A 17981-nucleotide genomic window follows, 5' to 3' on the forward strand; every position below is an offset into this window, starting at 1 on the left:
GATAGCAAACATTTGTTCACARCAGGTGTGCCACAAAAGCAAGGCGGCGGTAACCGGATAGTTTGGGATGATAGTGAGTCCGGCGTGGAACCTTTTGTGGGTGAGTATAGATTGTAGAATGGACCAATTTTCATACCTCTTAAAAAATATGTAAATGATCGAAAGCACGCAACTAATAAATGAAGAATTCGCTCTATACCGAAAGTATTGACTTCATGCGCTGGCCAGCGAAAAGCCCCGATGTAAACCCCATTGAAAATTTATTGAGCGATATTAATATGCAGATTACTATCAAAAAAAATTAAAAATTTGTACTGCGATCGAGGAGGCGTGTACGCAATTCAGCAAAGTAGGTGTCAGATGTTAGTGAACAGTTTGCCCCGACGATGTCAAGCAATTTTGAAAAATTGTGGACACACTACAAATTATTAACGTTATGAGTGCTTTAAAGCAGTAACACTTAAAAGCGGCCTACTGTGTTATTAAATAACACTGAATAAAAAAAATAAGATTACTTCTTAATTTTTTCTATAGAACTTACTTATTCCATAAAAAAATAAAGAGGTAAATTTTTGAATAAAAAACTGGGATTTTATTCCAAGAATTTTTCATTTTATACAAACTTTGTTTGGCACAAAATTCAAGAAATCAGATAATAAATAAAAAAAATTAGCAAATTATTATTAGTAAACAAGTCAGTTACCTTAATATCTATACGGATATGACATCAGGCGACTAAGCAGCAACGGCCTGACCTCAACTCTCTTGACCCGAAACTATTCCTTCGCTAATTTACTTGTATGTTTCCGGTCGTATTCTTGCTTACACAACCACTTTAAAGGTGTATATTACTCAGCATATAACAGCATAATATTTTCTAATATTTCCACATACGTGTAATCCATGATTTCTTTTACAGATGGATCGGTCCAATGCTGTTGTACGAGAAACTATCTCATAGCATCACTTTTGGTTTCCTTAATGTATTCCGGATTATATTCAGTATTTGGAGGACGACGGACATATTGCCTAGACTCAGTGCCACCAAACAAAATTACCTTACATTCGTCTGTCCAAAAAATATTGTGGATCCGATAGCAAATGGTTTTGCATTTTCGTTCAGGTATCTCTGGTTAATTTTTGTAGGAGAGGGCAATTGCCATCATTTCATTAGAGAGCCTGAGTACGTCTTTAATTTATGTATCAGATTTCACATTCGTCGCTTCCGTGTTTTCTTCTATGAACTAATTAAAATAAGCCGAGCTAAATTTTACGAATTCCCATCGGTTTAATTTTTCTATACTTATTTCTTAATTTTTAAAGAATTTGTTTGACAATAAATGACACTCCTATTTTTTCGAACAGCGCAAATAGCGACTATGTGACGCAGTGATATTTACGTTCTGGCATTATTAATTTTTTGGATCAAATATTTTTTCCAGGGACGCTCCTAATATTTTGAACACCGCTCTATTTATAGTAGTTATTTAGCTAGTTATAAGTGTTATTAGCAAACTTTAGGTGAAGAAAATGTCATGCTACACGTTACGAGAGTAGAGAAAACTCTCTCACAAATCCCGCACTCGTTCGGAAGTTGTTAAAATTTTGAGACACCGTTTAAAGGATAACAACATTAACATTAGAAATAGAACTGCGCTGCAAGCGCTACTAGAGCCAAATCATGAATGTATGGTATGTACATATACAATATAGAATGGGTTAGGCTTTAAACTGTATATTTCGTTAATGTGAATAAAAGCTTTCAGTCTTCTTCGTCCTATTTGAGAGTGGTAGAGTACACTATACAATAAACTTCTTTTAGGGGATGTTTTTAAAAGCTCTAAAGGGTAAGGTGAAGAGCAATAGTTCAAAGTATATATGGCAACAGTTGCGAAACAACTGACAATCAAGTTGGAACTTCCCACGGTTAATCACTATCTGAGCAAAATCAAAGATTGAACAAAAGTGCCAAATAGCAATTCGGGAACTAAAACAATTCCATAAGCACATTTACAAAATACCGTTATTGTTAAAACGTATCTGAGGCAAACATAAATTAATGATTCTCAAATAACCAACCTTTCGCAAATACACCTGAATAATTAATATTTTAGTGGTACATCCACCAACAGGCGCCAATAATTTCTATAGTGAGTTTATAACCTGTAATACAATATAAGTATGATTTTCCGCTGCTTCATATGACTGCGGTGAGTTCTGAAATGCAATTGTGTGTTGAATGGCTTGGTGTGCCCAACTTTTGTGGTGTAAAAGCAAAAATTCGGGATATTTTAAGTTCAGTTAGTAATGAACTTTCAGTAAATGTATATATAAACATTAACAACTAATACTATTTTAATATTCCAAAGTTAAACTAATCATATAGATTTGTAAATAGCTACAATAAAATGTATGGAAAGTGAGATAAAAAATAGTACGAAAAATGATAATGTGATAATTCAAAAATCAAAAAATATGTATGTGTATATATACATTTGTCCATATATATTATGAAAAGTTAATAAAGTAATGATCAAATGAAAATGCTATATTATTGCGAGTTTTTAAAGCTGCACTCATCATTATATATATACGAGTACAATTTATGTATATATGTAGGTTGATATACATATATACAGCTGATTTGTATGTACATACGTAAAATTTGGACGAAAATCTTTTATGTCACAATTATACCGACCGAATTTGTAAGCTCTATACACTTAATTGTTAACGAGCAAGGGCATTGTCAACAGCAAATTTTGGTATGCCTATATTCTTAACAATAATTTGTACATATTATGCTTATCCTTTCTCTAATATACCGATTTCATTCACTGGAATACAGATGATGCGTCTTAGTGTTTGTTTGATTGTAATTGAAATAAAAAGACCAGTGTTGTATAAATAATATACTTTTATTCTGTTTATTATGTTCAAAATAGCATACCAAGCTTAAGTTTGTTATCTCAAATAACGACAAAGCTTTGGTTTTATTAATTTCATACTTTATTGCAGTTGAAACTACTTTCCGGCTCCAAGAGATAAAATGAATAACACATTTCCAGCATTTACCAAAATTTCTGATATTCCGCGAACGATTGCCCACATTTAAAAAGTGATATAAATTAGGCAAAAACATTGTCAGTTTATCTTAACGAATTGAATAGCTTGACCGAACCTCGCTAAAACAAATAAGGACATACTAACGACAATAATTAGTGTAACAACTGGTAGGATTATAACACACCAAGAAATATTACTCACAAATCTACGACTAGAAAGGAAGCAATGGAATTAGTATCTCATAAAATGTAATGTGAAATGCTATTGTGGTATACAAAATATAATAACCGTGCTCATCCTGAATTGTAATCACCAAATGAAAACATGAAGATTTTCATAATTTGATCGTACGAGTTTAAACATTTTTTATCATTCAAAAAGTAATATCGGAAAAAGTAATTTTGCTTAATAGTGGAGACAAATTTATATAAACGCCGCAAGTAATGGCGATGGAATGGATTACCGCGATGGACAAACGGTAAGTATCAATACATAAATAATTTATGGTTTCATGGACATATGAAAATTTATAATATACTCTTTGGTTGGTTAATTGACAATACAATAATAATCAACAATCTTTAAACGAATTTCACTAGAGTCATTCATTTTTATTAGGAGAATGTGTGAATTATTGGAGAAATAAACTCAATACATTTCTCAACATTGCAGTATTGGCGTAAACAATACTTAGTTAAAAATTGTCTCATAAATCATAATTTGGCGCATATCACTATCAATCTATCAATAATACTACGAACAAGAATACTTCCAGTCGAGATACAAAGATAATATTGTATTCTTTAATACAAAATTAAAAAAAAATCATCAAATAGTCGTATTTTAACAACTCTAATCCCAGTATAAAGCCATGTGTAGAAGTTCTCTGAGCCCCGTTCATTTCGGAGTGGCCAGAAACGATTCTTTTACATTCACACGACTTCTGGTCTTACACCAAGTATGCCACCTTATGACCAAAAATTGTTCAAATCCAACAAAACTATTCAATCTCTTAAATACCAAATATGTGGACCCCAGTATCTGTAGTTGACTTTTGACCGAAAATAACGGTCAATGTAAGAGATATACAATTGAAACTCAGAGAGAATCCCTTCTTGATAATACATAGTATATCTGTGTGAGTCCTGCAAGTTGCAAGAGTATAAAATATTCGACTGCGTGGTTAGTGTCCGATTTCGCTAATTTTCACAGCTGGACATTGGAATGTAAAAGGAATGCCATGTACCAAATTTTGTCGAAATCGGTCAATCGGGTCCCGAGTCCTATATGGATTTCACCAATAAGCTCACTTATATAATCTGGGTGGTAAAATTTAAGTCTCTGGTGTATGTAATTATTGATTTATCGTGTTTTTTTTATAATATCGTTATATATATTATATTAAGTGGTTTAGAAGATATGTACATTAAACTTGTTAGAAGGCGTGGTCACGCTCACTTTAAAAAAAATGTCGCCCACAGGTGTCACTTGCTACTGCGGTCCTCTGTACCAAATTACACCTTTATTTCTTAATTTAGTCCTTAGTTATAGCACTTTATATCTTTTCGGTTAATGGCGATTTGTGGGCGTGGCAGTGGTCCGAATTCGCTCATCCACGAACTCGATTTTTTTTTGTAATAATGAACATACCACCTTTAATCGAGATATCTCAATTTTAGTCAAGTAACCTTATATCTATCTCGATTAGTTTTAGCTGATACGCACAACCGTTAGTTGAACAAAACTATAATTAACTTTGTAGCAACTGGTTGCAAGAGTATAAATATATATTCATGTATATAATATATATGTACTAGAAATATGAATATATGAAATTTTTATTTATTTTTCGCCAAAAAAGTCTTCGCTTCGCGTATCTTCTTTCTAAAAATTTCCAAGCTTTTTTATACTCTCGCAACAAAGTCCTAAAACTAAAAGAGTCAGATATAGGGTTATATATACCAAAGTGATCAGGGTGACGAGTAGAGTTGAAATTCGGATGTCTGTCTGTCCGTCTGTCCGTGCAAGCTGTAACTTGAGTAAAAATTGAGATATCATGATGAAACTTGGTACACGTATTTCTTGGCTCCATAAGAAGGTTAAGTTCGAAGATGGGAAAAATCGGCCCACTACCACGCCCATAAAATGGCGGAAACCGAAAACCTATAAAGTGTCATAACTAAGCCATAAATAAAGATATTAAAATGAAATTTGGCACAAAGGATCGCATTAGGGAGGGGCATATTTGGACGTAATTTTTTTGGAAAAGTGGGCGTAGCCCCGCCCCCCCTACTAACTTTTTTGTACATATCTCGAACACTACTATAGCTATGTCAACCAAACTGTATAGAGTCGTTTCTTTTAGGCATTTCCATATACAGTTCAAAAATGGAAGAAATCGGATAATAACCACGCCCACCTCCCATACAAAGGTTATGTTGAAAATCACTAAAATTGCGTTAACCGACTAACAAAAAACGTCAGAAACACTAAATTTTAAGGAAGAAATGTCAGAAGGAGGCTGCATCTAGGCTTTTTGTAAAAAATTTAAAATGGGCGTGGCGTCGCCCACTTATGGACCAAAAACCATATCTCAAGAAGTACTTGACCGATTTCAATGAAATTCGGTATATAATTTTTTGTTAACACCCTGATGACATGTACCAAATATGGGTGAAATCGGTTCACAACCACGCCTGAGTATAAAATGTTCGGTGACACCCGAACTTAGCCCCTCCTTACTTGTTTGTATTGCATTTCTTGCAAATCCCTTAGTAATAAAAGTATGGTTAAGTATTCCAAGCCGAATTTAAGTTTATCTAGGTTACGGGTAGCAATTTGTTTTTGAAAACTCTAGGGTTTTGAGATTTACCAATTATTTAAAATAGAAATTCTTTAAAGTGTTGGCGCATGCTAAAAATTTTAACATTTCTTTGGTGTTCTTTCTTCCTGCTGTAGATGCCTTCTGAAAGAACATATTTTTATTTAATACTGCTTTAATCTGCGTTAAAATTTGCTTCGTGGGAAGGTTAATATTTCTATTACGTTCTCAAGATTTGTTCATCGATGGCTCCACACTATCTACGCATTTCGAATAATTCATCCAATCGTCACTATTTCTTCGATTTTAAATTTAATTTTTTATAGTAAAAACTGATGACTTTGGAAGTCCATATTTACGAAATATCGCTTTTGTTAAAAGCAAATTAATGGAATAAAAAAAAAAACTTAAGTTTATTTTGCAATCATTAGGCTTTCTAAACCGAATAAAATAAAACCATCCCCACGAAGAAAAGTACCAATGTTGGTTTAACGAAACCTTAATTTTTTTTTATAGAATGCTAAGTTAAAATTCTTTAAAATTTTTCGATGTAAAGTGTGTTGAAGATTATATATGTATGTATTCTCATTATGAATTAAAATAAAACAAGTAGCCCTTCCTTACTTACCTAGATGTAACCGAACATATTTTACTTAGTGTTGGCAATATTGGAAAATGTAGCAAAACAAGGAAACCTCATTGTTCCACGAAATCGTCAATGGATTACAATCAAATCGAAAATTAAATATAATACTCAATCGATTTCAACAATTTTAGTCAATACCACATAAAAATTAGAAGCTCTCTGGATTGCATTAAGGTATCTCACATATCATCACTATTTACATATATGGATTAAAATCAGCTGGATGTTATATTTGGTATGTGGGCGCTAAGTCGAGTGTTGATTCGATTCAACCAATTTTTGACACACTGATATAAACTAAAAATGAAGGTACTGGGTATTCTGGAATGTAAAAGTATCGGATGGAATTTCAAATTACGTTTCATAGGCGTTGTGGTAGTCCAATCACCCCCATTTTTGTACTATAATAGAGAATCATCAAAAGATCAAAAAGATGTTATGTATGAAATTTGGTTGATATCGGATCAGTAGTATAAATGTGGGGAGTGTCATGCACATTGTCCAAATTTGACACCAGCTGCTGTAATGTAAAATTTATTGTCTCTGATGTATTTACTTATTGAATATCGCAGTTTTTAACAAATCCGTTTTCATCCGATGTCACCTTTTTCACACTGTTGTAAGAAGGGTTAAGAAGATTAATTTGGGTGATATAGTTTTATCGGTTTATAATATATATGTATTAAACTCAATAGGAGGCGGAGCCACGCCGACTTGTCAAAGCGTTTGGAATCACAGCTGCTCCTCTTTAATATGATTCCTTATGTCAAATTTGCGTTTTTTTTATATAGAGATCAACTTTCAAAATATGAAATTCGTTGGGTAGTTGCCCGAATTACACATTTCGGTAAACAATGGTTGCCAATTTGGCACCTACAATACATTCGTCTTTAATATATGTATATAATCGAATACCAACTGTTTATTAACCCCATGTTATGAAAATTTATTTTAATACTTTTAACTTTTTTTTATGTACTTTCAGTCCTTGTGATCGCAATTTACGCGATGCTGAACTGATATCCTGTCGTCTGCGACGCGTGGAGCCACTGTGTCGTCTGCCCAGTTCGGCATTGCAGCAATTAGCCATGTGCGGCTTCTATGAGGATTTAGAAAAGGGGGTAACATGTAAGCTTAAGAACTAAAATATCTCTTTTAGTATGGTGTATTACATCAAGTTCATAGATTCATAGAACACACTCTGTATTTGCAAAGATAAATTTAAATAAGATTTCCTCTAAAATATTTTATTTTTTTAAATCTAATTTATATTTTTTTATTTATCATAAAATGTGGACTAAAATAACCCGCTCTTACAATTTGTTTTTGTCCTATAATATGCGACCAATCAGGCTTCAGTTCGAAAACACGTCACTGGAATAAAAAAAAACTGTTTGATATACTATACATCCATATGTACATATATGTATGCTTTGTGTGGCTTCTCTTTTATTGGTCTTGGCCTAAAAATCATGCGGTATTGCTCTTATCAACATGTTGCACAGTAGGTTTTGCCAACGAAGTTTATTTATATGATTATAAAATAATATGGATAGTTTTATCCGGTCCTTGCACTTAATACAGTATACATAATACATATATTCTTAAACTATTGTTTGAAAATAAGCGCCTACTTCTCATATAACACCATTGTAAATTCCATCGGACTCTTTCACTTTGCACTAGATACATCAAACGTCAGCGAATATATTATAAGTTAAATGTTATGAAAATAATCACTTTCTGATATAATGTCAACATACTGATATTCTTATTTCCATTATACCTGTCGATCAATATTAAAGATATTTGAACAATATTTAATTCTGTGTTGGAAATTGGTAAAATCGGCCGATAAATTTCGCCAGCCCTCTTATACAACACTAATGATTTTAATGTTTCTGGTAGCATAATTCGTTCAATGTGAAAGTTATCACAATACTGATTTACATACTGATTGACATACTGATTTCTACATCGTTGGTTGACTTTATGTCAAATCGATTAATAGTATGATTTGGTGCTAATAATGATGTAGTTGGTCCACAAGTCCCTAACATTTATATACCTAATATAATGATTTGCGATTTTTTCTGTTCCTAACTTGTTATACCCAGAACAACGTATAGTCAATCACGTTTAAGTACTTTTCGAAAATAAACGTTCGGATGAAACTGATGTAGCCAATTGTTAAGTATTTGAAAGTTACTGTACATAATTTAGGAAATTGTGTTTGTAAATCGTTCCACATTTTCACTGGATTTTCTGCTAACCTTACAAATGCTCGAATATAGTATTGGGATAGCTCATCTGACATATCCAACAAATTGTTTCTGTTTATCTTCCAAAATTTTAGTTTTGCAACTTATGATGGATGATCAGTGCAAATCCTAAAGGAATTTTCAGTTTTATCAAAACAATCTGGGGAGTCCATGTCCATCCCTCGGCTTCTGCAATATCATTAACCCTCATAATTCTTGTGTTTTGTATACTCTTGCAAACTTTTGCTATAGAGTTCCTAAAATTTGTATGTGGGCATGTGTTTTCATGAAATAATCATATGTAAAATGACGTCAGCCAGGAAGGTTCAAAACACTTGTTTGAGCTCTTCAACCGTTTAGAAATGTGATGAGGATGACAATATTTTATGAGCAAAAGGAAAAAAAGTAGGAAATATACTAATTTGAACAAATGAATTTTTGGAAAGCAATTATTTCTTATTTTATATGGTTAAGACTTAAATAATTTTTTAATAATGTGAGTTTAGCAGTTTAATGGTACTAATTTGTTCGATGACTGGAGATATTCCGTTTTGCCATCGTTCACTACAAGACCCATCTGCTTCGCTTCTTTATCCAGTCTGAAAAAAGCAGAACTAACGGAACGGATGTTGAGGACAATGACATCAATATCATCGGCGTACGCCAGCGGCTGTACACTCTTATTGAAGATTATACCTGCTTGATTAAGTACTGAAGCTCGAATTATTTGATGTTAGGAAGTTTAAATTTGTTTTGACTGACTGGCTTTTTCTTCGGCGCAACATATGAGTTTTGGACCAAACCAATTTAAAAATGTTGCACCTTTTCGTGAGCAATAACTGCTGTCAAATTTTTTTTTTTAAAGTTGGCATCACAAATAAAACTTTGGCTAAATATTTAGCGTAATTGATCAGCGTTACGAGCTGAATCGATTTAGACATTTTCGTCTGTCCGTTTGTATAAATGCGAACTAGTCTCTTGTTATGGAAATATCGATCTGAAATTTTGCACACATCCTCTTCTCACCATGACGATATTCTACGAAATTTGGCATAGATCATTGTCTAAGGCAAAGCTGCAATCTTCAAAGCAGTAGTGCAAATGGGACGACTATAGCATACAAATGCCATATTAACTGACCGATCAAAATAGATAAGAATATTTTTATACTTCTTAATGCTATAAAAAATTTAGAAGGATATTTCATATCAAAAACTATTTGCTTCTACTTTTCCAGTATTTCGTGCTGGTGAACAGGGTCGTTTTTGGTACGCCGTTCTAGGTGGGTCGCTTGAAGTTCGTTACCATGCTTCAGAGACAGATGCCAAAGTAAGTAAACGAAATATTTTACGTTTTATACATATATGTAGTAAGTTGTCAATCATATATGTACTATATGTAAACTCATGAAAAGTTTTGTTCATCTAACAATCATCAAAATAAGAATGTAAAAATTAACTCATTAATAAATTGCCATTTAATTTGTATATACTCTTATATACAATGCGTTTAGTTAGTTGGCTAAGCACGTTATTTCCTATACGCACGCTTAATTAAATAAACATGTTGCCCCTACGATGCTGACGCGAGCCTATGTAAAAACACTGCAGTGAAATTGTTGTATACAACTGTAAGGGTTTGTAAGCCAGCAATCGCGTTGGCCATAGAGGTGCATACATGCTTTGATTGGTGCCTGACTCCACTTACAGATGTTTAAATAGCTATGGCACACGTCGTAACACCGTCGTAATACTCGTGACTACTTCTACACACTACATATATACATATGTACCCCCTGGTGTATATATAATTAGTCATCGAAGCATACTTGAATGCTTAACTGCCCCGGTCTGGCAAATCAGTTGTGAAATCAAGCGTAACCATAAGATCACAATAGGAGTCTTCTATTAAATATGCGAGAAACAGAGTACATACGAACTATGCGAATCAAAAAGTTCTTAATTAAACGACGTTCGAATGTTGACTTCCCCTTTTATAGTTTTACAAATATTTATCTTTTACAAAAATAACACTACCAGATATACTACGAATATGCCGATTTAAATAAAATTTATGTAGTAACATTAGCATTTTAAAATGGGCGATAACCCCTTATACTCTCTATTTTACACAGTTTGAATTATTGTACAAAATGTAAATTATGTATTAATGAAGCTTTTAAGTTATGACACTATCATTCAAAAATGGTGGAAACTGGACTATAGCTTAAGTAGACCTCAACCACCTGCCCCTCAACATACAACGCTTTATAAGATAGTTATTTTAATAAAATTGCGTGAAAATATTTTCTATCGAAATAAAATAATTTTCGACAAATTCATATTTATATGTACATATGTATATGTGAATTCATAGATTTAAGAACTTTTATTGTTTAATTACAGACACCAGTAACTTTGTGCAATCTTAGTGTGGGCGCTACATTCGGGGAGTCCATATTACACGAACTACCAAGAGATAGTACTGTTGTCACGAAAACCACTTGTGAGTTGCTTCGTGTGGAACAACAAGATTTTCGACTTATTTGGGAAGTAAGTAAAATAATTATCTGCCTATGATGCTGTTTAGTATGAAATGATTGCGAAACGAGAAGAAAGTGATCAAAAATAATTATTATATTAATTTTATTTATAATAAATTTTGAAATTGGCCCTCTAAATCTAAATCCTTTACCACATTCGAAAGAAATTTCACAGATTCTTTCACTTTGAAAATTTCATAACTTATTGAATTAATTAAGAAATAACGAAAATACTGATTTTATTTTGAGGTTAAATGACATTGGAATCAGGCGACGTGTCATTAAATCGTATACACAAAGCTCAAATAAAAAGAAAGTCTTAAATATTTTTATACTCTTGCAACCAGTTGTTACAGAGTATATAATTTTATTCACTTACCTAAAACTAAAACTAAACGAGATAGATATATAGCAGGCTGGTATATATATAAATGATCATGATGGCGAGAAAAATTCATATCCGGGTTACTGCCTGTCTGTCCGTAAAAGCTGTAACTTTTGTAAAAATTGAGATATCTTGATGAAAATTGGTAAAAAACTAAACTCGCAGATACCGTAGTCGGACCATTGCCACGCGCACAAATCGCCATTAGCCGAATACCATAACTAAGCACTAAATATGGATATAAAACTGTAATTTGGCACAGATTATTGCGGTAGCAAGGGACAACTGTAAGCAAAAATTTTGAAAAAGTAGGTGTGGCCTTGCGTTCCGATAAGTTTAATGTTCATATTTATAGGATCCAGTGTGAAAATTGGACGATAGGCATGTGAAAATTGGACTTTTTGGTGAAATCACATATATCGGGACCGATTTCGACTAAATTTAATACGCAGCACTCTTCTCATATTCCCCTGTCACATGGTGAAAATGAACGAAATCGGACTATAACCATGCCTACTTCCCATATAACACAACTTTAACTCCACTTATTCCACTTAATTCTTTCACAAATCCTGTACACAAATCAATAAGGAATTAATATCATATAACGGGATAAAATTTTGCAGTAGTAATTCCTCTAAAGTATGCCACCTTATTAACCAAAATTGTCCAAATCCACCCAAATCTGTTCAAGCCCCTAGGTATCAATGTCTATAGTTGACTTTAGAGCGAAAGTATCGGAGAAACCTTTACTGATGATAGAAATTTTGTGAATCAAAAGTGGGTTGAATCGGGTCAATACTTCCCTAAGCCCACACATACCAAAGATTTTCGAACTTTCAGGTGACTTTATGCTGGATATGTCAGCCAATATTTGAGTTATCTATTTTTTAAGTATATAACATGTTAATAGTATGTGTTACTAGCAAAAATAGATAAAATCGGGTCAATCCTACCCCTAACGCTCACATATTGCATATAATGATTTGCGCGTTTCTAACAAAATTTATGTCGAATATGTCGGTCAGTGTATGAGTTATATATAGTATATCTATATATAAATTTGCTTGGATTCCATTCCTCTGGTTGAAGTTTTACACTTTAAAATACTTCCCGAACTTACCCCTTCCTTACTTGTTTAATTTGTTCTTTGAGTTCCTGGATACCCCAAATAATTTAGTCCTAATCGGTTTAGCCATTCCCATTTGTCAATATGAAAATCACTTTCATCGTCTTTATTAGGGTACGCTTACTCGGTTATAGCCGAAAATCGCTTTATTTGTAATAATTGAAAATATGTTGTTTTTGTTTTTACAGAAAAATAAAGAATTGATGAATGACATTATTACAACTTGTAAATTGAAAAATGGTAAGTTACATAATAAAGTATATAGTAATAATGGTATTTACATAAAAGTTATATACATAATAGTAGTAATATTAAAGATGTATGTCAGTTCCAATTAAATAGCACACCATAATAGATTTAATTCTAAAGTACCAAGAAATGATAGAAACATACATAAAAGTTGCGGAGAATTGCACATCAACACACTGTGATACTATACGTAAAATATAATTATTGTAATGGCTGGTTCACATACATCTTTTGCTTCGCTTTGCTTCAGACTTCGCTCTGACAAGCCTGTTGAGTTCTATTAAAGCTTTTGTATGATTTCGTTTACATCGAAACGAAAAAAGCGAAACAAAGCAATATTGGGCAACTTTCTTCTTTTCATGCTTTCACAAGCACAAAATTTGACCATTTCAATACTCTCGCAATAATTTGCTATAGAGTCAATAGTTCTGTTCACTTAATGGTTATTTGTTTAACCTAAAATGAGTATATTATATACATAAATAATTAGCGTGAAGAGCTGAATCGATATATGCGAATTAGTCCCTCAGTTTTTCAGATATCGGTCCGAAATTATGTACATCTCTCTTTGTCCTCAAGAAGCTGCTAGTTTATCAGAACAGCCGATATCGGACTTCTATTGCAAATATGTCATACAAATAGATCGAACCAAATCAAGCCCTTGTGTGGAAATATTTTTATTTGACAAGATATCTTCACAAAATTTGTCATAAATTACATGTAATTCATCCTTACTGGTTATGATGAATTTTGATGCCTCTAGAACTTTTGCCACTTTTCAATACAACAACCAAATTTGTTCAGCGCACTTACTTTGCTTCCGCCGTTTTTTTTTTTTTTTGTAAATTTAAGGCTTTATTGTATAAATTGTATATTACAAAATATTATTCAAAATATTGGCCGTCGCTAGCTATTACTTTTGACCATCTTTCTGTCAGCATGCGTATTCCGTGACGAAAGAACTCCTCATCTTTCGAGTCGATCCCAGTATCAATCCAATTTCTCACTTCTTCATAAGAAGTGAAGTGCTCGTTAGCTAGACCGTGTACCATCGATCGGAACAAGTGGAAGTCAGATGGAGGAACGTCTGGAGAATACGGTGGGTGGGGTAAGATCTCCCATTTCAGCGTCTCCAAATATTTTTTCACTGTGGCTGTTTTCCTTTTAGTGCTCGCCTCAAACGTATCAATTGCGGTATCGTATCGATCTCCTGTGATGGTTTCACTTGGCTTTAGCAGCTCATAATATATCACTCTCAGTTGGTCCCACCAAATGCAGAGCATGATTTTCTTGCCGTGAATATTCTGCTTCTGTCTCTTATACACATCTAGATGTGTATAAGAGACAGGACCTGATCCCACCAAATGCAGAGCATGATCTTGGCGAGGTGATTGTTTCGTTTTGCCGCCTTCGCTTAGGATTATCGTGGACCCATTTTTCGTCGCCAGTTACAATGCGATGTAAAAATTCCTTTCGGTTGTGCCTTTGAAGCAGCTGTTTATATGCAAAGAAGCGCCGTTCGACATCTCTTGGTTTCAAGTCCTAAGGAACCCAGTTTCCTTGCTTCTGAATCATCCCCATGGCTTTGAAACGTTTTGATATGGCTTGCTGTGTCACTTGCAACGATTCGGCCTATTCCTCTTGGGTTTGAAACGCATCTTGGTCGAGCAATGCTTCCAATTCAGCATCTTCGAAAATCTTCTCCTTTCCATCACCATGCCGGTCTTCGACTTCATAATCACCATTCTTAAAACGTTGAAGCCATTCGCGACATGTTCTTTCACTTAGGACAGCCTCACCGTACGTATCCGAAAGCATTCATTAAAAAGAAAGCAAATTTTCAAGCAAATTTTCGGCTCAAAAAGTGACATTTTCAGTTGAGAATAAATTTTGGATGCAAACAGATCTCTACAAATATTTTGTTGGGTTAATGTTGACACAAATGTCCAAGATCGATATAAAACGATTTAATCGACCAGTGCTTGACCCTAGAGACATCTATTAGAAAACGGCGGAAGCAAAGTTGTCGACCTATATATTAAGCTCCATTCATTGCACTAATCTGCCATATTAAATAGTTAGTTAAAAGAGGTAGTTCTGAGTAACTGTGTTCCGCTGGGGGAGTATTTTGAAGTAATTCAATTGAAGAACTAAGTTGTGTAGGGTAGATTACTTGTCGTTATGTTACTAATCTTTCACAGATGATGAATAAGAAGACTAAAATTCTTAAAGAAATAGATAAACCAATTGTAGAAAAAACTTGTCGGCGGGGCTAACTAGCCCTAACCTACCTAGACTAAGATAGTATGTGACATGATAATAGTTAATATAATATATAAAATCTGGTCGATACTACCCCAACTCCCATATACTACGTATAATGATTTTCGTTTTCTAACAAACCTTATGCCGAATATGTCGGTCAGGGTATGAATTATACATAGTATATGTATATATAGAGTTGTTTAGATTCCAATCCTATGATCTAAAGTTTAGTTTCCCAATGAACTACTCTATACATAAATATAATTTATGGTGTTGTTATGGCCTGTTTTTTAAAATTTTTTTCCGTTGAGGTATATGGTGGAGTGTACAAACAAATTTTTTTTCATCTGTTGGAGAAATGGCTGGGTGAACGAGATGCGTTTTTTCACTGGCTGACACGATTCCTCATGTTTACAGTTTGAGGCGTCCGCACCGAACGTCGAGCGGTATTATTACTTATGGGCCTTTTTCGAAACCTTCCATGGTGAAGTGGGTTTCTACATTAATTCTAAGGGTATAAGGGAACATAAAATGCAAAAAGAAAAAAATTGAAAAAGATTACCCTATTGACCCCTTAATAAAACTTTAATATCACTAATTTAATTTTTCTATATTTACATCTTGTTTCTCAGGGTTCGGTTCCGGCGTTTCACCAATTGCTTCGTCTCCAACTAAGCGTCCTCTAAGTCCAGATCATCCGAATCCGGCTTTACCTATTTCAGAGGTAAGGGCATTTTCCAATGTCACATTCAATATTTTTAATACTACATATATTTAACGCCGACTGATATATTTAAAATGCACATTTGGGTCAAATCGGTACATTTTTCCCAGATTGGTAACTAACTTTGATAATCGTGTAGTACTTGATCAGTGTAATAAAAGTATGAGTTGGAATGGTGAAATGAAAATAGTCGTGAATGAACTTACATCAAGTATGCCTCAGTACAAACCATGGAATAGGAAAATTAAAAATACAGAAAATGTATGGTTATAGTGTAACAAACTTCAATCGAAATCTATCAATATTAAGAAGAACCACTATCCGATTATCCTAAAGTTGCAAATTTGTGCGACACTGCTGGAAAGCAGTTCTGTTTTATCACCATCCTGTTGAAACCATTTAGTTCTTAGAAGAAATCAACCATTACATATACTTATCATATATGTATACATACATAACACTTTTAATTTTTCTTACATTGATCGTATGATTTACCACCATAACCATGTTGCAATTATTCATCAAAGTTATCTGTCTTCACCAGTCTCCAAGTTCTACTATGAGTCGAATGGGATGGGCCTTGCGTACACTCCTTATTGCTGACGGTTCAAGTTGTCTCAAGGATAGAAAAGTAAGTTTGAGAAAATATTTTGAATGTGTTAAATTATATACAAATGCATTACGTGAAATGTGTGGTGATCTCATATAAACTTAGATTATAAACAACTAATTTACTCGACTAGAAAATTAAATTATTAATTAATCCTAAAAAAACTATACAAAAATATAACTTTATTTCATTTTCTAAATATAGTATGTATCTACGTGCTATCATGATTACACCTAAACGGATGTACATATGTAATATTTACACTCATTTACTCTTACAGGTAGCTGGTAAATTTATTCGTAAATGTGCACCAGGAACGGAATTAGTGGATTGGCTGTTGAATTTGTCATCTATTGTTCACACTCGAGCCCAAGCTGCTGGCATGTGGCAAGCGTTGCTTGAAGAAGGGGTTCTATCCCATGGTTAGTCTGCAAATACACACAGAAATTTTTATTTTTAATAACAAGTAAGGAAGGGCTAAGTTCGGGTGTCACCGAACATTTTATAGATTAGAGTAGATCAATTTGTGTACTTTGAGTATTGCATTGTATTTTAATTTATTTTAATTGTATTGAAAAGTTATAATCCGGTCACGACAATTTTTCCACAAGGGATACCTCAGCTCAAATACCGTATATGTGTAAAGTTTTATTCCGCCATCATCATTGGTTCCTAATGTATATATTATACAGAGCAGCCATCAGAAGGAATTCAAAATAGCGTTATATTGGACATTTCGTACATGTCATCAGGGTGTTAAGAAAATATTATATACCGAATTTCATTGAAATCGGTCGAGTAGTTATTGAGATATGTTTTTTGGTCCATAAGTGAGCGACGCCACGCCCATTTTAAATTTAAAAAAAAAAATCCTGGGTGCAGCTTCCTTCTGCTATTTCTTCCGTAAAATTTTGTGTTCTGACGTTTTTTGTTAGTCGGTTAACGCACTTTTAGTGATTTTCAACATAACCTTTGTATGGGAGGTGGGCGTGGTTATTATCCGATTTCTTCCCTTTTTGAACTGTATGTACAAAAAACTTACTAGGAGGCGGGGCCACGCCTACTTTTCAAATAAACTTACGGCCAAATATGCCCCTCCCTAATGCAATCCTTTGTGCCAAGTTTCACTTTAATATCTTTATATATGGCTTAGTTATGACACTTTATAGGTTTTCTGTTTTCGCCATTTTGTGGGCGTGGCAGTGGACCGATTGTGCCCATCTTCGAACTTAACCTTCTTATGGAGCCAAGAAATACGTGTACCACGTTTCATCATGATATCT

General features: G+C 33.6%; 1 protein-coding gene across 5 annotated transcripts in view; it reads left to right on the forward strand.

Annotated features, from left to right (window-relative positions):
* The first annotated feature begins 1916 nt into the window (after positions 1–1916).
* The window catches only part of LOC108973342 (rap guanine nucleotide exchange factor 4), a 25857-nt gene continuing 9792 nt past the window's right edge, over positions 1917–17981 (forward strand). The window contains exons 1-9 of one of the 5 annotated variants that reach the window (XM_018940562.1): positions 1917–2210; positions 3019–3544; positions 7519–7661; positions 10032–10123; positions 11200–11346; positions 13039–13090; positions 15997–16088; positions 16633–16719; positions 16979–17120. In XM_018940562.1, coding sequence (XP_018796107.1) covers positions 3510–3544; positions 7519–7661; positions 10032–10123; positions 11200–11346; positions 13039–13090; positions 15997–16088; positions 16633–16719; positions 16979–17120 — 790 coding nt within the window. In that variant the 5' untranslated portion in view covers positions 1917–2210; positions 3019–3509. Of the gene's footprint in view, positions 2211–2383; positions 2435–2682; positions 2766–3018; positions 3545–6622; positions 6708–7518; positions 7662–10031; positions 10124–11199; positions 11347–13038; positions 13091–15996; positions 16089–16632; positions 16720–16978; positions 17121–17981 lie in introns of those variants that run through there. The other 4 variants (XM_018940563.1, XM_018940565.1, XM_018940564.1 and 1 more) reach the window with 4 other exon arrangements.

This window comes from Bactrocera latifrons, unplaced genomic scaffold (genome assembly GCF_001853355.1).
Source record: "Bactrocera latifrons isolate USDA-ARS-PBARC rearing strain unplaced genomic scaffold, ASM185335v1 scaffold_47, whole genome shotgun sequence".
Taxonomy (NCBI): Eukaryota; Metazoa; Arthropoda; class Insecta; order Diptera; family Tephritidae; genus Bactrocera; species Bactrocera latifrons.